A 25247-nucleotide genomic window follows, 5' to 3' on the forward strand; every position below is an offset into this window, starting at 1 on the left:
TAGCAAATGGTACTCCAGTTCTTTATTTCAAACACTTTTACCCCGCCATTCTTCAGTGAACGCAAGGCAGCAACTCACATACATTAAAACAGGAACTGAGTTTGAGGGTCAGGTTTTGACCACAATAGAGTAAAGCAGCCATAAAGTACAAAAGCAGCAGAGAGAGCAAAGGTATAGCAAAGTTAAATACAAAAAGATGAACCTTCGAAAACAACTGGCAAGAAACAATTAACAGGGGGCAACCATTTATTGTTCAAAAGGCTGCCAAGGAAGAAAGCTTTTGACCAGCCTAAAGCAGGTCCTTAGAGAGGAGGCAGGATGAAGCCTCCCTTATATGCCCTGCTTAGTGGTCTCTGTATTTTAATGCTATTGAAGCCCTTATCTGTACAGTTTGCACCAAGTTTTTGGGGAGAACCTAGACCAAATGCTTTGACCAGGCATTGCTTGTAACTGGGTATCATCAGTTCTCTGTCTGCTGAACCATGTTCTTGTTGTTTCTTTTTATATTTATTCAGTGTCGATTATTTTAATGTTTGTCACCTTGAACTCTGAGGAAAGGACAAATATAAATATATGCAATACAGGCAGCCCCCTATTTATGTGCGTACAATATGTGCATGACTACATGTGCATTGCACTGAACCCAGAAGTGACCCGGAAATGTCATAAGGTCGTCATTGAAACATCACTAAACGGGCAGAGTGGGGTGCTTGCAGGCTTTTTCAAAGGGTTTCAATTATACGCAATTTCCAATGCATACGATGCCTCGGAACGTGAGGGGTAAGTGAGGGGCTGCCTGAACTTCAGAAGGCAGCTGATATTTTGTGCTATATGAGCCTACAATAAATGGTTCTTTTCATATGGTTCAGATGAATGTTAGGTCAGCCAATTACGGGACGGGGCGGGTTGCCAAAACTAGTTGTAAGAGAAAGACATCGGTATGGATATTTGTGACCTGTTGCTGAAGATCTTAGATGGGCTACCATAATTGCTAGGCAATATTGAAAATATCAAAGTACCCAAGTGAACTGCATTGCTTTGCCATGTTAAGTTAATGATGCTTTATTTGCTTCCTTGCAGTCGTGACCTGTTGATAATAGTTACCATTCATTTATCTCTGCACAAAACCTTAAAACACCTTCAACTGGTATCATTTAGCATTTCAAATGTTTTGCTGCTAGCATCAACATAAACCAGCCCCTGTCAAAAAAAAATCAGTTTCTGTTCATGTTTTTCAGAAATAGCACGTTGCCACAAGGAATGGGGACTACACAGGAGAAGGAACACCCCTCAAGACGTTAAAGCTTTTCTCCAAGCTCCATGAATGCGTTCCAAGTTGCTTCTCTGCGTCGAACTTTACGGCTTGGAAAGTAACATGCTGCCCTTGTGGGAGATGCCAGAGGTAGCGAGGCTATTCATTTGTTCTACTGAATAGGAGAGCTCCAGGAACAATGGCTTCAAAAGTCTCCTGTTTGTATGTCTTGACGGTCGTTTGCTGGGCAAGTGCTCTGTGGTACTTAAGTATAACACGACCCACTTCGTCCTACACAGTCCACAAAAGTTTCCGCACCATCTCAATAGCTAGAAAGAATGTCTCCTTCGGCAATATAAGGACTCGGCCAATCAATCCTCACTCATTTGATTTCCTCATAAACGAGCCGGAGAAATGCGAAAAGAATGCCCCCTTCCTGGTCATTCTCATCAGCACCACACACAAAGAATTTGATGCCAGGCAAGCCATTCGGGAGACATGGGGAGACGAGAACAACTTCAAAGGTATTAAGATTTCCACTCTCTTTCTCCTGGGGAAAAACACAGACCCCGTGTTAAATCAGATGGTGGAGCAGGAAAGTCAAATCTTCCATGACATCATCGTGGAGGATTTCATCGACTCCTATCACAACCTGACTCTGAAGACGTTGATGGGAATGAGGTGGGTGGCGACATTTTGTTCGAAAGCCAAGTACATCATGAAAACGGACAGCGACATCTTCGTGAATATGGACAACCTCATTTACAAATTGCTAAAACCCAATACCAAGCCGAGGCGGAGGTACTTCACTGGCTACGTCATCAACGGAGGCCCGATAAGGGATGTCCGTAGCAAGTGGTACATGCCTAGGGACTTGTACCCTGACAGTAACTACCCGCCATTTTGCTCCGGCACTGGCTACATCTTTTCAGCGGATGTAGCGGAGATGATTTACAAAACCTCCCTCCACACAAGACTTCTTCATCTTGAAGATGTGTACGTGGGACTTTGCCTGCGGAAGCTGGGCATCCACCCTTTTCAAAACAGTGGCTTTAATCACTGGAAGATGGCCTACAGCCTATGTAGATACCGGCGCGTTATCACAGTGCATCAGATATCACCTGAGGAAATGCACAGAATTTGGAATGACATGTCAAGCAAGAAGCACCTCAGGTGTTAGGACACTTTGCAGATGTAAATGCTTTTTGTAAAAAAAACACACACAAAAAAAATTAATTGAGTAGAGAGTAAATGGATGTCTTTTGATTGGAAAATGGGATGCTAACTTTCAGGAGGAGAAGATCTTCTGTATTTTTTGTTTTGTTTTTGTTCTTCTTTACGACTTTGATTTCTGGTTTACAGACCACATAACGCAGTTGTCAAAAAAGGTAGGGTCACATCTGTCTTGGCCAGTCTCATAACTGCATAAGGGGGACAAATGACTGCTAGATGCTGTGTAATCTATTCCTATTACACCTCCAGAATAGGAACCCTCCTCTAAGGCAAGGGTAAGCAGTCTGAAAGAGCAAGAATCCTAGCTCTTTCTTTCTTGAGCTCATGCTCACTGAGATGGATTTGAATGGGGAAAGCTAAGCAGTTTTATTATAGTCTTCTATTCAAATTAGCCTCTCCTTCCCCTAAATACTAGTGGCCTCCTGATCTGAAGCAGAACATGGGGCTGTGGTTGGAAGAAGTAGAAAAATCAGGAGTCTCTCTCCATGCAGAGGATTCTTTGGAAGCAAGTGTTTAATCTCACCTACCTGGGAGTAAGCCTTACTGGATTCCACTGGACTTACTTCTGAGTAGACATGCATTGTTAGAGATTAAAACACAGACCCCAAAATGGGATGGTGCAGGGTTTTTATTTTTAAAAAAATCACTATGCACAATTTCTTCACTGAGATGCAACATAAGGCCTCAAAATACACTAACAATAATGATGATGATGTTAAAATACAGAACAAAAAGTGTGTGCCAAAATACATTACATTACATTATATTATATTCTTTACAAAAGGCAAATTTCTCCAGTATGTAAACTGCAAAAAAGGAATCTTTTAGAACTTTGCAGTTTTCATACAGATGGTGACTTGCTCGTTTATCAAAATATGATTTTCCATTTTATTATTATATTTTTAGACACAGAATTAAAGATCACATGATTATTAAGGATACGCAGTAATGTTAACTGGAAAACATCTGTAACTGCTGTGGGAGGGAAGCAAATCCTCAGCCGACACTTTCACTAGTTCAGTGTTAAAAACCGTTTGTTACGGCACTTTGCTTTTCGAAGAGCCTAAGTGCTTTTTCAATTATAAAAGGCTGCCCATAGGAATTATAGCACTGTATTCTGAAGATATAAGCATAATTAGTTTTTTCCCCATAATTAAAAGGCCTAAGAGCTACACAGAGAACCAATAGAAAGGGGAGGGCTTTCTGTTTATTACTCCCTGCATGCCTTTCCCAGTGACACTAGTAGTAATTAGATTTGAAGCCAGCAGTTATCATCATTTGACAGACACATTGACAACTTCGTAATAATAAGCCACACACATCGCTAGGTCAATTAAAAGCAGCGATACCCAATATTAAAAAAACAAAGAGATTGCTGTTACAAAATCAAGCAGTGGACTCAACTCAAAATCTTTCCTAAATTTACCAGCAACTCAAGCTGGGTGGTAAGGAAACTGGGTTCCTCAAGGTGTCATTGGATACCAGCTCGTGGTTAAGGTTGCCAAAACCTTCCCACTCCTGAACTAAAGCAACTTTGTGGACCATTCCCAGTATTTTTTATGGGCCATCTCATACATCTCATAACTATTTGATTAATTTTTTTCTGGACAGCAGAACCACAGGGCACTCTGGAAGGAGTAGTTCAGGAATAGCCAATGTGGCGCCCTTCAGCTGCTGTGGACCATAACTCCCATCATCCCTGACCATTGGGCCCTGCTGGCTGGCAACTGATAGGAGCTGGAGTCCACAACATCTGAAAGGCACCAGTTTAGTACCCCTGGAATGGGCAATAATTTCTTTCCACTTAGAAGAGTAGCAGATAAATCCTCAGCTTGTTTTGCTCTGTATACACAACACATAGTTTGAATGGAATATTGTTAACAACCTCCTTTCCCCACCCCCTTGCTGCTTCCTATGTGCCACAAGTGAATTCAGAAGTTACGATTGAGCAGGGGCAGGGTCCGTTAAAACACTAATGAGCATGCTCTCCTTTAGTTGAGGGGATTGGAACGTTTTTGATGCATATTTAATAGTCTGGACTCCGGAGATGTTTTCTGAAATAAAGGGTGGAAGAAAAATATTACAAAGCCCCCTACACAGCACGGGTTCCATTTAATTTTTTTCTTTGCTTCTTTTACTAAGGAAAGTGTTTATGCTTGGAATACTACTCAAAGATTTAGAGCAAATCTATTACAGATGCTCAGTCATTTGTTGTTTTCACCTGCCATTGATGCTTCAATCTGTGGTAGAAGTTCTGCATGGGAGGAGAAGCTTCCTCTGTGGAGGTTGTGGTCTCCCTCAAGAGGATGTGGACTTTCTTTCCTTGGAGGTTTTTAAGCAGAGATTGTCATGGATGCTTCAGTTGAGATTCCTGCATTGGAGGGGGTTGGACTAGATGGCCCTTGGGGTCCCTTCCAGCTCTACCATTCCATGATTCTATCCCTGTTGCATTCAATGCCTTTCCCTAAAAATCAGCATCCCCTGTTGCTTTTCCCATGGCAGTGGAAGAAGCAGCTGAGGGTCATTTCCCCCCCCTTAAGCTTAAAATACTATTCGAGGGGGAAAGGTTCATGCCACACACAAACACATCTCCCACTCTAGTAAACAATGCATGTGGCTCAGTGTCATGTAAAATTTGACCCTTGCATTTGCCAAAAAGCAAAAGGGCAGTGGCATTATGATTGCCTCATGATTTGAAATTAACAAAAGTGTCTCAAGTTGAACATTCAAAAACCACCTATTCCTTTCCCTCCTTCTCTTGTACGCTAGTGTCATTTGTGTGATGCCACAGAGTACAGCAGTTCTGTCAAGAGATTCCAGGAAGATGTCCACTTCCAGCCCCACACACCCCACACACCTGCTTCCTTAGCCCAAGCAGAGAGAAAAGTTTCATATCCATCTAATTCATGCTGGTGATAATCCACATTAAAAAGTATAACAGCACAGAACACCTGCTATGCAAATTAGGAATTTTGAAAATAGCAGCAAAGAAAAATAAGCCCACTTCTGATCACACATAACTATATTAAATTTGAAAAATAATTTAGGGAATAAATCTGAATTTTAAAACTGCTGAACAAACAGCAAATAAAAGCAGGCCAAGTAATTAACAATTTCCATTTAACTTAGATGGCGTTACTGGCAAAGAGAATATGTGCAGGCAATGGACAGAGCACATCTCAACATATCAATAGAGTTTAAATTCTAAATATCTAATATCAGAGATGTAAAGGTGTTTTGTTCTAATATCACATGGTAGCTGCGCATGTCGGTTTGGTAGAGACTTCCCATATCAGTCCTAGAAAATGCAAGCAAGTCCACACACGCTTGTGGCTGCTTGGTGGACATCGGCTGGATATAGACACATCAAAAAAATTGTTTCAGAAAAACGCATTGTACACTTCAAAGGGGGAAATCGCATTGGCGAAAGATGGAACTCCACAGGGCCATCTGGTGTCACAGTGTTATAACACATACAAGGCGCTTTTTCTTTACTCATGTAGCTGAGTAACTGGCAGAAGTTAGTCATCACTTAGGCTGCAACCTTATATACAGTTGCCTGGGAGTAGGTCCCATTGAACTCAGATGGGGCTTTCTTCAGAATTGATATGCTCAAAGCAATGCATCTGGATTTTGCTGCAGCCAACAAGCTCAGGACTAGTTGGGCATCCGAGAAACATGGGAGGGAGACAGCATTTAGGAGGTGCATAGGCTTGCTCACTCAGTGTTTCCATCCCACATACATCACCTCAACTTTCCCACACTGAGTGGGCAAATAAATGCTTAGAAATCTCCACTTGATAGGGAATCTGAACAATGCATGATTTCTCATCATGCAGATATTTCTAAGCATGCTCAGCTGAATGTACTTGCAAGTCTCGTTCTGAACTTCACACTCAATGTGCAAAGGTTTCCTGTGGGGATGAGGACATTAAGGGCAGGGATTGTGCCTGTGTCCACTTTAATTCATTCATGGTGAATGCTTGAAAAGGGCTTCTCTTTAACTTGCCCCCAAATGACTGCAATAGCAAATGATAGCTCAGTGTGTGAAATGCCTATCGTATGTCACAGGTCAAACATTGCAGAGAAGAAGTTTTTATATCAGACACTGATATGTGTTCACATGATGCATACATCAGCTTTAGGATGTAGTAGGGAAAGTAGCATTTCACTAGACCAGCATCATCCGATGAAAGCTCCTCTCTAGCCAGGAAGAGAGACATTCAGATAGATTTTTATCATACTTACAGGACAAAGATACCAGTGTAAAATCTGTTCTATCTTTTAAGATAGTTTGACTTATTTTAGAAAGTATGTTTGAAGTATGCCGCATGCATTTAATGTACTGTGCAAATAATCTGTAAGAACTGATACCTTTGCTCAATATTTTGTAAAGGAACTACTGGATGTTGGTGTGCCTACTGGTTGTGTAACACAACCCAAACTAGGATAAAAAATAGTGACAGTGATGGTGAGCGTTAGTTATAAGCAATGACCAGTTGCACTGATGCCCAAGAATGTCTCAGGAAAGAAGTGGAACTCATTACAGATCACAAAGAAGTTACGGCTTCAATAAATCACTTCATCTTTGGGTACTTCGGGTAGATTGACTAACATTTTACTACCAAGATGCTGGAAGGCATTCTGTAGTGGCTGTTAAAGGGTTCCTGTATTTCGGCTTGATTAACAGCTTATGCAGAACCTCAGCATTTTTCTGACACTGCTTATTCGTTTTCTTATATGAGAGCTGCTTTCTCATTAGCACACAGGCACTAAGTGGTGGCCAGCAATTTGCAATCCAGCATTACACAGGACTGAAAACTCACAGTGACTGAGATGTTACTGAACCTGTGCCTGAGACATTCTTGGACCGTAATGTCAACAAAACATTCACTGTGAGATGTGACGCAGTGTTGTCACATGGTGAGTTAAAACTCACCATATGACAACAATGTCACATGGAGAATGTTTGCAGATATTAAAGTGCACAGATGGAAACTCATCATTCGGAAATAGCAGGGGATGTATAGACTGAGTAACATATAAACCGGTTCCCTGCTGGTCTGTGGCCATATCATGAATCCCTCCAGTAACAAACTCAGTACGTTTCAACAGAATTTGTGGCAAAACTGAGAAATAAGGAGGAGGTATCATATCTCAAGGAACTCTCAAGCTTTAAAAAATATTTAAGACACCCACAAACAGGGCAAAAAAGGGGAGTCCAGTGAGCATCCTCAGTAGCCACAGATGATTGAATGTCTGTTGGCAAGAAAAATGGAAAACCAGGGGCATGGAGAAACAAATGAAATGCTCAGCTTGAGGGAATGGCTGGATGAAACCCTCCACAGGAGTGCTTTCATTAGGAGGAAGGACAAACTGCACATTTCACATCATAGGATCCTACATAACATTCTTAGAGAAGCTGGCAGGCTCTATAAAATATCTAAGTATGTTGGCTTACCGTATGAATTATTCTTGGAATATAGATGAGAGATATGGTTTCAATGCAGTATTGAATCACAATTAGCAATACATCAAGATGTAATCAGTGTTTTAAAAGAGTACAAGGCAATCTAAGTTCAAATCCAGCAGCTATTTAAAGAAAAAATCTAAAAATGGCAAGATTACTATGGGAAAAACACATTTTCAACAGTGAAGAAATAAGATCTTCCTAAGTCAAGAGATTTTGAAATTTCCCTCAGTGTTGCATTTATGCTTAGCATTCTCTCCTCTCTCTCTCTCTCTTTTTTTTTCTTTGACAGATTTGTAAATATTCATCACGGAAAGTGTTGTATATATTTTAAATCAATTTATTCTCTTTCCCACTGCATATGTCTGTAGAGTCAGCTTGCAATGTAACATTTTGTTCTGCATGGAGCTGCGACAGGCTTTTTATCTCTTAGTGTTTCAAAAGCCTTAAGCATGAGTGCCCTGATTTTTGAATGTACAAGAAGTTTTTAAAAATAACTGGTTTTTTATACTTTTCTTAATTATTTTGAGCAAATTTGGGAGGGGTTAAATCAGCAAAGGGAGACCAATTTTGGAACCTGAAACCTGCATACAAGTTCTGTTACTTGGAAGTATTTGGTCACAGAGAGATTGTAAAGAACCAACAACTACTGGGTTTTTTAAAAAAAAAACTTTGAGGAAAATAAGTGCTTACGTTACTTTTGAACAAACCACTCTTTTTTTTACAATTACAACCAACATCCAAATCAAAGTCATGTTTGATTTTTGTTGAAATTTGAATGGACAAAGCACATGTTGCCAATAAGCTTTCAGAAGTCTTATCTTCTGAAGAACTATATAATAATAGATTTCCTTAGTGGGCGACTTTGGAGGATTCCAGAGTCATTAAGATTTGGTGGATTAGATGACCCCTTATTGGGATTAAACCTTTATAGAGTCATGTAGAGAAGTACAATTTAGGAAGGAAAAAAGGTAATGAACTAAGAAAACTTGTTGACATTATCTGAAGTTTAAATGTACCATTATATACAGATGGCTGTATTTATGTATTTATTTGTCAAAACTGTATATATTGTTTTATCTAGTGTAATTGTCTAAAAGTGCATTTCTTCTAGTTGAAAAGTATTATCTAGGGGGTTGTGGGGGTGCCAGCCAAGCTGCTAATCAAGTTTTTATAAACATATATATAAATGTTCAAAAAAAGATGAAGGGGGAAAATGAAAGTGTCCTGTACAGTTTTCTTTTTTTGTCATTCCTTACTGAAATGTAAACTAGACTCACACAGCACGAAGCCAAGCTATAACCACATCTGAGGAGGACAGAGTGTTGTTTTGCTGATTGTTTTTAAAAATTGCGGGGGGGGGGGTGAGGAAATAAATTAAGGAAAAATAAAGTTGTATCAAGTCGTCATTTCTACAATGCTTTCCTCAAACATGTTGTTTCATGTTTCTTGAATAAGTTATGTATCCTATGGAACTGTAGCTAGATATATTGCAAGCATACAGATAAGACTCCTAGTAGTAAGCCATGCTAAATTCGGGTCAAAATCAGTTCAATTACAGGGTTAACACTTCTCATAGTAACTTAGCAGGTCTCTTCAAGAGTGAAATCTGCTCTTTAGGAAGCTGAAATATATTGACTCACAGTACGAATAGGATGCCAGGGCAAAAGAGATAGGTCAGAATTTGGCCAAGACTCAAACACCATCCATTGGTCATGCTTCAACAGCTGCACAATATGAAGCAAGTTTACATGAATGGGAGACAAGTTCATCACAAGAAGGGAGGACGTTGTAAGAGCATCTTATCTAGCTGCTCTGACTCTTGTTCTTTGGAGAATTTCCTGTTGGAGCTGGGAGTAGCATAGCCCTGTACTATGTTAGCTCACCCTCAAACAAGTGAGGGGAAGAAGAGTTTGGATTTGGATTTGATATCCTGCTTTATCACTACCCGAAGGAGTCTCAAAGCGGCTAACGTTCTCCTTTCCCTTCCTCCCCCACAGCAAACACTGTGTGAGGTGAGTGGGGCTGAGAAACTTCAAAGAAGTGTGACTAGCCCAAGGTCACCCAGCAGCTGCATGTGGAAGAGCGGAGACGCGAACCCGGTTCACCAGATTACAAGTCTACCGCTCTTAACCACTACACCACACAGGTTCTACTTGCTGGTTATACCTTGCCCCATCACCTGGCCCTCACCATCTTGCATGCATTGGAGGGGAAAGGTGTGAGACGGAGAGCCTGCTCCACATGTGCGGGGTCCCTGCACTGTCAGAGCTTTACATTGCAAGAGGAGTCAACATACTTAAAGCAGGCTCTCTGCCTCAGACCTTCTTCCTCCAATGCATAAATCCCAAACTGCGGCCCATGAGCTTCATTCAGGTGTTCTGCAGGGTGTCTGTGGATTTGTGGTTAAAGGTGGGAGATGGCACATCCATTGCACTGAATATGTATATTGATTTTCAATTCTATTTTATTACTCCTTTCAATTCCTGTTCTGCTTTTTATTGTTTTACATTTTAGATTCTATGAAATTAGAATTTCTACAAGTGGCAGAATAAGCGTTAAGTGGTCCACCAAGATCTGCAGCAATCTTCAAGTGGTCCATGCTGGGAGGTGGGGGGAGTTTGGGAACCACTGGTATAGATGACAGGGGGAAGACACAATGTTGGGGGCAGGGCCAGCCAATCTGGCCTGACTCTTCCCTTTGCACCATGATAACTGCATTGAGAGTAGAGGGTAAATGTGCTAACCTGCACATTTTGTGTATGGGATATTCTGTATGAGGTTGAACAGAATAAAATACTTTATCAATATGGATATCTGCCCCCATCAACAGTACTTTATCTTTGGTCTCATTTTGTGGACAAGAAGTCTTTCTATACCTACTCCTTTTGTTTCATTCTGGTCTGCTCCCATTGGCTCAAGAGAAAAAATGGAAGACAAACCAAGGAGCCTTATTCTTTTCCCATCAACAAAACACTATCTCCTCCGGTATACCACTGCATTTTAAGTATCCACAAGTTTCTGTTTCCTCACACAGTGGCATAATTGCTGCAGGTAAACAAAACAAGTGCACATATAGCTTTGATCAGAACTTCCTGACATCCTCAGCCTCCCATTGCTAGCAAGCTCAACAGCAACCACAAAAGGCCTGCCATTTATAAGCATCCCATATAAATCCTTCATTGGTATTCATTCATTGACTTTCATTTATTCATTCATCATCATCCACACAATGAGTATTCCAGCGCTTCCCATATCAGGACAACCAGGATGTCAGAACTGTTGTCAAGGGAGTGGGACCTCATTCAAAACAGCAATATTCTGCAGGGCGGGGTGAATTTATGCCACATCTAAGTTTGGTGATATATGTAATCATCTGATCGGTTGCATAAAACCATTCTAAAACTTCCATACAGTGCTACCTCAGGTTACATACGCTTCAGGTTACATACGCTTCAGGTTACAGACTCTGCTAACCCAGAAATAGTGCTTCAGGTTAAGAACTTTGCTTCAGGATAAGAACAGAAATCGTGCTCCGGCGGCGCGGCGGCAGCAGGAGGCAGCATTAGCTAAAGTGGTGCTTCAGGTTAAGAACAGTTTCAAGTTAAGTGCGGAACTCCGGAACAAATTAAGTACTTCTTGACAAATCTTCGATGTCAAGATTTATCCCAAATTTCCACCCCTGTACCGATTTCCTGTCATCATTTTTGCCCTAATATACCAAAGCTTTGATAGCTCTAGGTAACACCTACTGAGGCAAGAAAATAGATTAGGTGTTCCAGTACAGCAGCACCTCTTGCACCATATACTTGATCACAGTGGTGCAAACTGATGTTTCTTCGCTCCTGTTAGTTACATGACCCATACAATCACTGCACACTTGGACACTGAAACTCTAGCATTGCACCTTCCAGTCTGAGCAGCACACTGCCTTTTGACACTCGCTCCATGGATCACCTATTTCTAACCCACTCAGCAGAACTCATTACCCAAGTGGCATCCTTGGTCTCATGATAATCTCTTCCCATGAACTTTAGACCTGGAGAAAAGTAATCCGCGTTTCCTTTGGTCAGCATCTTTTGAATTATTTTCTTCTTTTTATTTCATAAGAGAAACCAAAAAGATCCATCTTCCTTCATTTTTTTCCCTCATCTTTTTCTTTTTTCTCCAGTAATAAACTCACTGCTTGAGGGGCTTCTTTTAACAATGGATAATGCAATTGCTTCATATCTAAATAACTGTCAAGGCTTCCTGTTTACCCCTTTATTGCACCGCCTGCTGGCTACCTGCACATCTTTGTTAGAATTTGGAGCTTGCTGTACCCATTAAATATACTCTGCTGATCACTATGTTTATCTTACATGTTTCTTTTACATGTGGTCCTGGAGTAGCCGCTGGGACCATATAACAAAGGTCCTAAAGGATCTTCACTGATTCCCAGTTGTTTCCAAGCACAGTTCAAAGTGTTGGTGCTGATCTTTAGCCCTAAATGGCCTTGGCCCAGTATACCTGAAGGAGCGTCTCCACCCCCATCATTCAGCCCAGACACTGAGGTCCAGCTCTGAGGGCCTTCTGGCGGTTCCCTCCCCGTGAGAAGTTACAGGGAACCAGGCAGAGGGCCTTCTCGGCAGTGGTGCCCTCTCTGAAGAATGACTCCCATCAGATGTCAAAGAGATAAAGAACTACACAACTTTTAGAAGACATCCGAAGGTAGCCCTGTATTGGGAAGTTTTTAATGTCTGACATTTTAATATATTTTTTATATTTTTCTGGAAGCAGCCCAGAATAGCTGGGGAAACCCAGCCAGATGGGTGGGGTATAAATAATAAAATTTATTATTATTATTCCCTGTATTTTTTACAGTTATTCTGTATCTTAGTCCTCCTAAAGTGATGAATTTCATCTGACACACTAGGAACTTTCCAATGCTGCAAAATACTCAAACAAATGTAGCTTCACCCATGCTCACTACCATATATATCCAGAGCCCTGTGATCCAATTACTTCATAGGAGAGGACATCTTTATGCAGCACAGACACATTTTTGTCCTTTGACATGGATGGAGATGCCATTGCAGGTTGGGGCAAGTACTGCCATGTTTTAGCATGATCGGATGCAACAGAGAAATGGGCTCTCCCTTGAGATGAGCAGATTCAAAAGAGCAGAGATCATACACCATTCACACAAATCTCCTGTTGTATTTTATCATCGTATCAAGAGCAGATCAGAGCCTCTAGATCAACGAGGAGCTGCTGGGATTGTGCCAGATATATAGGCTTCAAAACAGAATTGCAGATCAGAAACAGATGTTGGGCACATTCATTGCTCTTACAGGAAGATGACCTTAAGCAAAAAGCACATTAAATCATCCTGGCAACTGCTTAAAATGGACAAATAACCTTTGCAGATAAAGTCAGGGGCAGTGTGTCATGGGCCTTGAAGACACTCGAACTCAGGACGCAAGGGAGAAACGTGCTAAGAGGAAGTCACGCTTGGCAAATCCACACTGTGATCAACTCCCACCCAGAAACCAATGTCCCCATTGTGGAAGGACGTGTGGATCCAGAACTGGCCTCCACAGTCACTTACAGACTCATTGTTAAAACCGTGTTTATATCTTACTCAGCTACGAGTGATCGCCAAAGAAGAAGTAGATGTGTTTTAGCAGCAGTTTTGTCTCCATGCCACAGATCTTGCGTATTTTTTTCTCTCCCCCAAATTGCCTGTGAGTGACTGTAACTGTTATCCAGGGTTTAATTAATGTACAGCTTAAAGCTGCATGGCTATTAGTATTAGGAGGGTGGGTTTTTCCTGAGCTTGATTATCTTAATTACAAGCACTCTATTTTCTCATTTGGTTAATTGTCATAGATCTCCCAATGTATCCACAGTACTGCACAAGAAGCCAGTATAATTCTTAAAAGTACTGAAACGAGGCCTCTCAGGAGAGTATGTCTGCCTCGAAAGAATATGCATGCAATGAAAAACTTTGCCCTGAACAATACCTGCCAACCTTTGGACTTAAAAATAGACATTTGTGAAACTGAAGAAAAGACTACTCAGAAAGGTGGTGGAGGCAGTCGGCACAGCTGCCGCTTGTGCTTGTGCAGAAGGTTAAAAAACACATTTAGCTTCCTTACAACAAAAAGTCTGTTTATTCGATATTATACCAGCTATGTAACTGCCATGCTGCTTGCAGTGACCTGAGCCTTCCTGTAGCTCATTGGGTTGTTTTAAAAGAGGATTAGGCCAGGGGTCAGCAAACTTTTTCAGCAGGGGGCCGGTCCACTGTCCCTCAGACCTTGTGGGGGGCCAGACTATATTTTTTGGGGGGGGATTAATGAATTCCTATGCCCCACAAATAACCCAGAGATGCATTTTAAAGAAAAAGACACATTCTACTCATGTAAAAACATGCTGATTCCTGGACCGTCCATGGGCCGGACTGAGAAGGCAATTGGGCCGCATCCGGCCCCCGGGCCTTAGTTTGCCTACCCATGGATTAGGCTATCAACGCCTACTAGCCATGATAGCTATATACAACTTCCAATACAGAGGCAGAATACCTCTGAACGCCAGTTGCTAGGAATCACATGCAGGAAAAGTGTTGTTGTACTCAGATCCTGCTTGTCTGATTCCCCATGGCATCTAATTGGCCACTGTGAGAAACAGGATGCCGGGCCAGATTGCCTGCTTCAGGAGGGTTCATATTTTGTAGAAACAGCAGCAGAGGATTCGTGAAGGTTTCCTCTGCGAATTTAAATCAGCAAGCAGAGGCAACCTTGGATAAAAGCTTTGTGTGAGTCTGCAGCATGCTTTGATAAGCATGGTGGATGTGCCACGATTGGCAGGAAGTATGAGCCTGGGATTCCTTTGCCTTCAGGCACTGTGTCGTAGAAGGGAATTGTGGGGTGTATAATTTTTCTAACTCTCCCCCTTACAGGAAAAGGTGAGTTCTTATCCATTTATACACACACCCACACCCACTCATTCCAACACACAGAATCCACAGAATTCATAAGAATCCACACATAACACCTACATATATCCATTCCCACACATAATGCACACCCATTCATTCATTCATTCACACACAACATTGCAAAGCAACAACAGCATTATCCAACAGCATTGAACCAAGGGAACTCGCATCCATGCCCGTAATTAGTAGAGTTACAGATTTATCCCCTCAGCAGAAAGCTAGGCCTCCCTCATCCCACCCCCTGCTATAAAATAAGAAAAAGGTCCAAAACCTGCTGGGAGTAATATTACCACACTCAAGACTTGCCACTGGAAAGGAAAGAGGAAGCAGAAATGGCTTCTTGGCTGTTGCCCTCTGAGCTGTGTCCAGTTTGTTAATGGGCTTCTGACACAGAGGCCAGTCCTGACCTGAGCTAACAAGCACAAATAGAGTTTTGTGCAGGTCAGTTCAGAGGGCAGGCTATTATCTCCCTGTCTGGTACACCTTCTTTGAGTTGTCCACCTTCCCCATGGATTTTTTTTGTTTCTTTATTTCGCTGCCACAGCAGCTTGAAATCCAGTTGTGATCCCCTCTCGATCATCCCAGCGTCACTGTTCTCTGACTGGCTCTCTGAGGAGTTGCAGCTGATTAAATTACCACACTCATATCTTTTACTCTAGATGCTGCCTTGGAAGTACAATGGGTCATCAGTCAGTCAGCATGAGCAACACAGGACCAAGGGATGGAAAACCTGTCCATTTCACTTCCCCTCCATTTCTAATTTTCCCAGTCTTAAATTCAGTTCTCCACATTTCTATGTGGGTTATGAATTTATTTTTTAAGTTCTCTTGGAAATTTTAGTGCAAATTTCTCCCAAAATATACCTTTTTAATGAAATTTTGCCCAATATACAGTTTTAAAAAGCAATTTTCACCAACATATGCATTTAAAATGCAGTTTACCCTAGACTGTGCATTTCTGAAAACATTGCTTGGCTGGAGAACTGCAATGCAAAATTCAGAAAAGTGCCTGTTGTGGATGGCTGTTCTTTCAATTTGTGTATTGTTTCAGAGAGAGAGAATTAGGTAGGTTCACCTTCAGATGAGAACTAAATCTAAGTTCTCCCTGTACCTCTTCACTGCCCATAGTACCTCTTCACTACCCCTCTTTTAAATCAGAACCAGTGAAGGCAGTGAAGGTCCTGCGTGAGTGTCTGGAGGCGGTTGGAGGATGGATGGCAGCTAACAGATTGAGGTTGAATCCTGACAAGACAGAAGTACTGTTTTGGGGGGACAGGAGGCGGGTAGGTGTGGAGGATTCCCTGGTCCTGAGTGGGGTAACTGTGCCCCTGAAGGACCAGGTGCGCAGCCTGGGAGTCATTTTGGACTCACAGCTGTCCATGGAGGCACAGGTCAAATCTGTGTCCAGGGCAGCTGTTTACCAGCTCCATCTGGTACGTAGGCTGAGACCCTATCTGCCTGCGGACTGTCTCGCCAGAGTGGTGCATGCTCTGGTTATCTCCCGCTTGGACTACTGCAATGCACTCTACATGGGGCTACCTTTGAAGGTGACTCGGAAACTACAACTAATCCAGAATGCGGCAGCTAGACTGGTGATTGGGGGCGGCCGCCGAGACCATATCACCAGTCTTGAAAGACCTACATTGGCTCCCAGTACGTTTCCGAGCACATTTCAAAATGTTGGTGCTGACCTTTAAAGCCCTAAATGGCCTTGGCCCAGTATACCTGAAGGAGCGTCTCCACCCCCATCATTCTGCCCGGACGCTGAGGTTCAGCGCCGAGGGCCTTCTGGCAGTTCCCTCATTGCGAGAAGCAAAGCTACAGGGAACCAGGCAGAGGGCCTTCTCGGTAGTGGCGCCCGCCTGTGGAACGCCCTTCCAGCAGATGTCAAAGTGATAAACAACTACCTGACATTCAGAAGACATCTTAAGGCAGCCCTGTTCAGGGAAGTTTTTAACGTGTGATATCTTACTGTATTTTTGGTTTTTATGGAAGCCACCCAGAGTGGCTTATTATTATTATTATTATTATTATTATTATTATTATTATTATTATTTAGTTTACTCAATCCAGATGCAGTGGAAGCTGAGATATACCTTGCTGAGAACGCAGCAAACCTGTGCTGTTGCTATGTAGGAAAACAGGTTTTTCCATCGAAATCCCAATACTGGCCTTGAACAAGGAGGGAATATTGGCAGGTGTCAAGGTATACAGTGGTACCTCGGGTTAAGTACTTAATGCGTTCCGGAGGTCCGTTCTTAACCTGAAACTGTTATCAACCTGAAGCACCACTTTAGCTAATGGGGCCTCCTGCTGCCGCCGTGCCGCCGGAGCACGATTTCTGTTCTCAGCCTGAAGCAAAGTTCTTAATCTGAGGTACTATTTCTGGGTTAGCGGAGTCTGTAACCTGAAGTGTATGTAACCTGAAGTGTATGTAACCCGAGGTACCACTGTATTTCAAGGTTTAGTGACATTGTTGAATCTGGACACCATGCCCCATCTTTTTAGTTTTCATGATCCTCATCTTCCAATGCTCTTATTTTTCCAGCCTGAAATGCTTTCTTATATTTTTGAGACCATTCTGAAGTACAAACAGGGTGTGTTTTTTCAGCCAGAGCTCACAACTCTGACATCCCTCTGGTGAGCATCATTGCCATTCTAAGAGAAGAAGGGAGAATTCTCATGGTGAGTTCTGGCACCTCTTTTTCTAGAAAAATAGCAACGAGTACAACTGTTTATAAGCTTCCATTTTGTTTTAAGATGGACGGACAACCTTGCTTTGGGGAAGGCCAGAACACAAACATAGTGGATAGATACTTGACTGAACGACTAAACAACAACAACTTGACATTTGAGTGCCCTCTACACTGAGAGAGAAATCCACCAAATGTACTATTCCCTAAATGTTATTCTGAATGGGCAGTGAAACTGGCATGACTCCATGGTACTTTAATGATAGATACTAATCTTCTTCAGTAACGGCTAAATTTTCCAAAGTTCATCTGACAATTTACGAGTAGTTTGATGAGACCAGCTTAGTGATGCTTTTCAAAACAATATAGAGGGCAAATGTGAGGTGCATATAATCAGGAGGATCAATGGGCAGGTGCACCTTTAAAAGGCGACAGTAATCCATGAGCTACAGTTCAACAGATGTCAAGGTGGAGGTTAGGCTGGTTTAAATGGTCCTTAAGCTCTATTGTTTACCGCCATATTCCTTGGAATCAGCATTTCTACAGTCAGGAATAAAACTAATGGGCCACAATAAGGAATATATATACTGTGAGGCATTTCAATAGCATAATTTATATGTAAATAGACACATAGTCAAAAATGGTATATAGTCACACATGGAAGACATACACTATGTGTTTTAATTTGTACTGCAATTTAGCTGTTGCTTCCAACAGATGGGAGAGTCGTGCAACACTTTCAACTCATTTAATTACTTATGTAAAATATTGGCTTGTGTTAATTAAGTTCAATAAATTACATAATGGTTCAGAGATTCTACTAAGAGACTTTTTGCAGATGATACACCAGACGTAATTTATTTGATGTCTACAGATTGAAAAGCACAATGAAAACTAAAAAGCAATCCAAACTTTGAGGAGGGATTTTTCAGTTTCCTCTTTTTTTAAAAGAACAAGGATAAAACGTATAATAAAACTTTATTAAAAACAGAATTACCTACTCGACAATCAGAGAAAGGGGATCACAGAAAGTGAGAAGAAAAGGAGTAGCCCCATCCACACTTGTCTTTGACTCTTCCCACACATGTCATGCAGTCCCTGACAAATTTTCCCCAAGGAGATGCAGTCCTCCACAGACAAAAAGTTGTCCAACCTTATGTTGGATTTTGGTTAAAGAAAAATATAGGTACAATTAAAGGAGACTTCCTGGATGCCTAAGATCCAGGTCTGGTGCATGTACTCTTTGGTGAGAGAACCCCAGCAGATATTTAAAATCACAAAATATGCAGCAAAGTAACACATGGAAATTAGGTTATTGGACCTTTCAAATAAAGTCATACTTCATGTTACATTTGCTTCATGATACGTTTTTTCAGGTTGCGTCCCGCCGCGACCCGGAAACACCGGGAAAGGTTACTTACGGGTTACGCCACTCGCGCAGACGTGCAAAATGATGTCACGCGCATGTGCAGAAGCGACGAATCGCAACCCGTGCATGCACAGACGCGCTGCTGCGGGTTACATTCTATTCATGTTGCGAACGGGCCTCCGGAACAGATCCCGTTCGCAACCAGAGGTACCACTGTACCCCCTTCTGAGTTGCTTCCAAGATTCCCCTCTACCACACATTTGGTAAATTTTAAAAAAGGTTTTGCTTACAAACTCTTCAAAGGTCAGATTTGTGTGCTTTTCCACACAGCAGTCAGAAAACACAGGCAGTAAAACTTAGGTTCCAAAGTGGTTAGAGTTTCTAAATCATTTGTATAGAATCACAAAGATGGCTTCTGTTAGCCACACAGTCTAAACTTGAAGCAACCATCTCAGACCTCCTTATTCGTAGGCGTTCACATAATGGAATGAAAGAACAAAGAGCTTGATAGCCATTCCTCCCAAGGTGAGGGGGAGTGAAATTGGCTAAGCCTGGCAGGACAGCTTATTCTATAATCCTAACCCCTTCATGCATTAATTAGACTTAAGCATGTTGGTTATCAGTGGCTAGTTATCCCAAATCATGCTCTGTAGCAAGGTTTCCCAGCATTATGTGGAGAGAGAGAGAGAGAGAGATACAGATAGATATCTACCTCTCCCTTTCTCGTAATTCAAAAGGCATTTAGTCAGTCAGTCAGTTAGCTGGAATCGCTTTTTTGAAAACATCTCAAGGTGGTTTTCAATAAAAGCCATTCCAGTAAAACAGCCTGAGTATAAACCATACACTGAAAGCCCAATTAAGGTGCATGGCTTCCCCCCAAAATAATCCTGGTCACTGTAGTTATGCAGTGCTGGGAATTGTAGCTCAGTGAGGGATAATACATGCTTTAAATATGTACTTCAAACGCATGGTGTGTATGCAGCCTCAGTCAGCACAGATGTTAGAATAAATGGCCAACAGACAACAAACAATTCAGTATACAGGAAAGTTTTTAGCACGCAGTGAACTGTTGGCACTCACTTTATTTCTGAGGGGAGGTTGAAAGATCCTCCACCTACAGTAAAGGTAAAGGTAAAGGGACCCCTGACCATTAGGTCCAGTCGTGACCGACTCTGGGGTTGTGGCGCTCATCTCGCTTTATTGGCCGAGGGAACTGGCGTACAGCTTCTGGGTCATGTGGCCAGCATGACTAAGCCGCTTCTGGCGAACCAGAGCAGCACACAGAAACGCCGTTTACCTTCCCGCTGGAGTGGTACCTATTTATCTACTTGCACTTTGACGTGCTTTCAAACTGCTAGGTTGGCAGGAGCAGGGACCGAGCAACGGGAGCTCACCCCATCGCGGGGAATCGAACCGCCGACCTTCTGATCGGCAAGCCCTAGGCTCTGTGGTTTAACCCACAGCGCCACCCGTGTCCCTTTGCTGCAAAATGAACTTTTGCAGAGTGTGGCAGAGTCAGGAGTGCTTCAACTGATGACTTTAATCAGTGCAACTTTTCTAGAAAAAGAGGTGCTGGAGCTCACCATGAACACCTCCCTCATTCTCTTAGAATGGCAATGGCACCCACTGGAGGTGCCAGAACTGAGTTCCAGTGAGTTCCGGCTGTAAAAAAGCCCTGACTTTAATGAATGGACAGATTCTATGTGGCAGAAGGTGTTCCTTCACATAAGCTAGTCCCAAGTTGTTAAGGGCTTAAACGTGGCCTGGTAGCAAACTGGCAGGCAGTGCAGTTCTTTTAATAATGGTGTTATTGTTGGCATGTGTATAGATAGTAGGAGAGAATGTATTTGTTAGAAATTATCCTTCCTTCCCCATGTTTGTGAGTTGAGCAGAGTGCAACCCTTTGCAGCTTAAAGGGGAAGCTTAGATAGGCTAGTTTTAGCCTTTTAGTTTAAGTAATCCAGGATGCTTTAAGGCAGACGATTCTCCCGGTATTTCTCCCCCCTTAAAGCAGTCATCACACAGTCTTCTCAAAGGTAAAAATAGCATTTACTCACTCAGAATACTTGTTGAAGAGTAATCGATAACAGCAGCTTTGTACGGGCAGGCTTAAAATGGTAATCCAGTTACAAAGGCAAGCTTTAGTCTAATTTAAAATGGTGTCTGAGCTGTGGAGCTCAGGCATGCAGGTGTTCTACATTACAGCAATGAGGTCAAAGAGGAAAGAGCCTGGCCAGGTGAGGAGACTATATATGGCTACATACTCCCCCTATCAGAGCACTCAGAGTTCTCTCTAGCAACTTAGAGGGAAACTCTTTGAGCTTCCACTCCTATCATGTGCCTATCTAGCAAACATGCATTGCTGGTTTGACTGTATTGCCAATAGTCCACAGTTACACGGCCAGCCACTGCCTTTAGCAACCCTGCCCTTCATTCTGCCCTAGTTGCAGCTTCCAGAAAAAAACCCAGCATTGTCATGGCAAGGCTATGAATGAGAAGTGCCAATGGCATGTTTGAAATTCTACCTAGTGGTAAGAGAGACAGGAGAGAATTTTCCCAGCACAGATCCATTTGGACTACATCACTGCGCATTACTTTCAAATGCAGGGCTCTGCTTAGATAGTTGGCAGCTCCTTGACAATTATTTGTGATTCATATTGCAATTCTTCTCAAGCACTTGTCTGGATAATCACGTACGGCGACAGGCGTCTAAGTAAACATTTGTACCTAGTAGTTCTCAAGTAGCTTTTCAAAAACACACCACAATACACTCACGCAGAAATCTATTTTATTTGAATTTACGCACACCAGCAAAGTTTGTCATTCACTGAATTGCTCCTATGGGTTACAGTGCATTTTAAAAACAGAAGCCCCTGAGTTTTGTACTCACATTTCATCTTATTTTCCCTTATTTTAATGGTATGCTTCCCATTTGGGGCTTTTGCTTCTCCTTGATCCCTCAGCAGCTTTTGATATCACCCATCACAGCATTTTGCTGGACCAGCTGTGAATAAGCCTGGATACTGAGATCCAGTACAAAGGGCCTTCTGGCCGTTCCCTCACCATGAGAAGTGAGGTTACAGGGAACCAGAGAGGGGGCCTTCTCAGTAGTACCACCCACTCTATGAAACACCGTCCCATTAGATGTCAAGGAGATGAGTAACTGTATAACCTTTAGAAGACAATTGAAGGCAGCTCTGTATAGGGAAGCTTTTTCATGTGTAATTTTTGTTATGTTTTTATATATGTTGGAAGCCACTCATAAGTAAGCCTCACTGTGTTGAGTGGGACTCATTCCCATTCAAGGGAAAACACCCGTTGTCCAGGCTTAAATTGGAGACATCCAAAGAAGGGGAGTCCATAGTCCTTCTTTCCAACCTAGAAGTGGTGATGAGAACCATAGGGCGCATACTTCCAAGGAGCAGAGGAATATTTTGAAAAAGAACATAAACAACACAGTGGTTGCAACTGAATCTCAGCCATGGAAACTTTCAAAGGAAGAAGAAGAATTCAGTCACACAGGAGTGCAAGGAATCTCTGGGGATCTGTGTAGAGATTGTTATCGAGATGTGGGTAGTTTTAATTTTGAGAGGGAATCCATACTGATTGTTTGTGTCTCCACAGGCGCTAGTAAATGAAATGCTGGGGAGTGCTAATAAAATACAATGGCTCTAATGAGAAAATTAAATTGGTCATTACGGAGAATAAGGTAGCAGAAAAAAGGAGAAAAAATTGTCAGAGATTAAAGTTAGGTAAGTTTCATCTCTCACAGATAAACAAAGTTAAGTACCACCAAGTGAGTATAGATGCTCTGTAATTCAGAGCAAGGGGGAAATGGAAGTAAGAAATTATTGCTGAGATACTCACAAAGTGTCACAAATACATATAGGACTAACAACTGAAAATGCCCTGGAGAGGAAAATGAGATAACTGCTGGAATCCAGCAAATCACATTTAATTTACTTGGTTATTGCATTTGTGCATACCACCAAATTTAATAGTTCACAGAAGGGGCCAAAATGCTGATGTGTTTGTCCAAGCATGCATCACATCAAAATACTCTCCCATCAGTTTTATAATGTACCCAATTTATTTATTTAGTGTACAATGTGTGGGGTGTGCGTGTTCTGAAATAAGTACACAGGTATGGCCACCATTTTGGAAAGACAATGGCAGGGGGTTAGATACTTGCTATTTGCTGTTCTTCAGACCACAATTTGGAGAGCCTACTGGTTCTAAACACTGAATAGCTGACTATTGGAAAACTTGCAAATGGAACTATACATCAGATAGGAATTGTAAAGGCACAAATCCCTTCACAAAAGTTACAATTGTGTTGTTAATGCTGTTGTAACTGTAAGGTATTAAAATAAGAAAAAGACACCTACTCTTAAAACACACTAATAATTCAGTCTTGAATGTACCCAAGAGCAGAAGATGTCTTTGTGCCTTGGCTTTTCTCCCCATTGAAGTCTCTTAATGACGTCCAAATTACTTGAGCTCTATAGCTCTTCATGTTTACCTGAACAGATGAACATATTCTGATCTGGATGAAGTTAACAGATTCAAACCCTCCCGTGTATATTCTGAGGTTGACAGGAGTAAGAATGACTGATACTCAGAAAAAAATGGGTTCCACTTTTAAATACATTGGAGCAACTGTCTAGAAGCTTCCAGAACTTTGTAAGAGTACCATGTATGGTGACTGGATACTTAACTTCTCAACATTAAAGTGATGCAGAGTGAAACTAGTTCACATTTTACTGTTGACATTGTTAGGCTAAAAGCAAAAAGTGCTACTGATGCTTGGTTCTTTTCTGTAGGTCACAGTATGGAATGGGGTGCATGGAGTGTTAGGGGAGGGTTAGTATCATTGGTGGGGAACACATTGCGCTTCTAGTTTGTCCACCTTTAGTCCCCTCCCTGCACTCAGCTGTCACCTGTAGCTCCTAGAATGGCTTCGACTGGGTGGCTAAACCAGGTGAGGGTAACCAATGGGTTTTAAACCCTTGGTAAGTTAGGGACTTCCCCTGCATGTGAAGAATGGCTCCAGTGGATTGAGTAGATAAGACCAATAGTGGGTCCAACAGTCTAGAAGGAGGTTTCTGAATGTGCTGTAGAAGGAAGTAAGGTGCAGAAGGGGCTCATCAACCTGGGAAGATAGTCCATTCAAAACTCAGATCCTAAACTTCCACTGCCTTGCAGGACATCTTCAGGAGAAGAAAGACTAAGGAGTAAACCCTACACAAATCCAGGGTGGAGTCCCTAAGATGGTTGGATGGCATCTTGTACTCCTTCTTCCAGCAACTCCTGCAGCCAAGCTGGTGCCAAATGTATTGCTTTGCTTTCCTTTGGACCTCATCAGTGAGACCAAGAGAGGGGGTCTTGTCATCTAAGCAGCCCAGGGCCACCATACACACTGCCCAGGCTTGTTTGTGCCCCAGGGAGGTCACTTCGGTGCTCCTCACACAGAGGTTTGACTTCACCCCCAGAGATGCATTGTCTTCCAAGAAAGACGAATTCCAACAACAATACGGAGTGGCAGGGTGGGATAGGAATAATATAAAGAAGTTCTGGAATGGAAGAAAGGGATGATTTATTATGCTTTTATTTGACAGAGCATTTTAGGCACACCTTTATCTATGCTTCCCTGCCTCATTTCAACTTGTCATTAATATCACTCAGCTGATGTCACTTTTGTGCCACAAGCAGTTGCTTTAACATATGCAGGCATTTGCATATATATATATATATATATATATATATATATATATATGCTTTCGTAGATTTTCACGGGTACAGGAATGCAGGTTTTGGTGTCTTCGGGTGTCTTCCCGTGTAAGAGTCGGGGTGTCTGTGCGACGTTTCGACGAGGTCTCACTCGTCATCTTCAGGCTGGTGCTTTCGGCTTCTTGTTACTGGAACCAAGTAACAAGAAGTTACTGGTTCCAGTAACAAGAAGCCGAAAGCACCAGCCTGAAGATGACGAGTGAGACCTCGTCGAAACGTCGCACAGACACCCCGACTCTTACACGGGAAGACACCCGAAGACACCAAAACCTGCATATATATATATATATATATATATATATATATATATATATATATGCACACACACACACATATGCTAAAAATTCATATTGCAACCAAATGGCTGTGAAAACCTTATCATGATCTTAATGGCTGAAATCTAGTGGACATATATTGTAAGCCTGGGTGCTTACAGCAAAGACATAAGGAAACAGGAGG

At 42.1% G+C, this 25247-nt stretch overlaps 2 protein-coding genes across 5 annotated transcripts in view; one reads left to right on the forward strand and one right to left on the reverse strand.

Moving 5' to 3' along the window:
• B3GALT1 (beta-1,3-galactosyltransferase 1) overlaps positions 1 to 9347 on the forward strand; it is a 344225-nt gene extending 334878 nt beyond the window's left edge. For all 4 annotated transcript variants that reach the window (XM_082237023.1, XM_082237024.1, XM_082237022.1 and 1 more), the window contains one exon: positions 1239 to 9347. In XM_082237023.1, the coding sequence (XP_082093149.1) occupies positions 1452 to 2432 (981 nt within the window). In that variant the 5' untranslated portion in view covers positions 1239 to 1451 and the 3' untranslated portion in view covers positions 2433 to 9347. The remainder of the gene's footprint in view (positions 1 to 1238) is intronic.
• The window catches only part of LOC309540299 (uncharacterized protein), a gene marked incomplete at its 5' end in the record, with an annotated part of 84727 nt that overhangs the window by 52848 nt on the left and 6632 nt on the right, over positions 1 to 25247 (reverse strand). The window lies entirely within an intron of this gene.

This window comes from Podarcis vaucheri (genome assembly GCF_965113315.1).
Source record: "Podarcis vaucheri genome assembly, chromosome: 1".
Classification (NCBI taxonomy): domain Eukaryota; kingdom Metazoa; phylum Chordata; class Lepidosauria; order Squamata; family Lacertidae; genus Podarcis; species Podarcis vaucheri.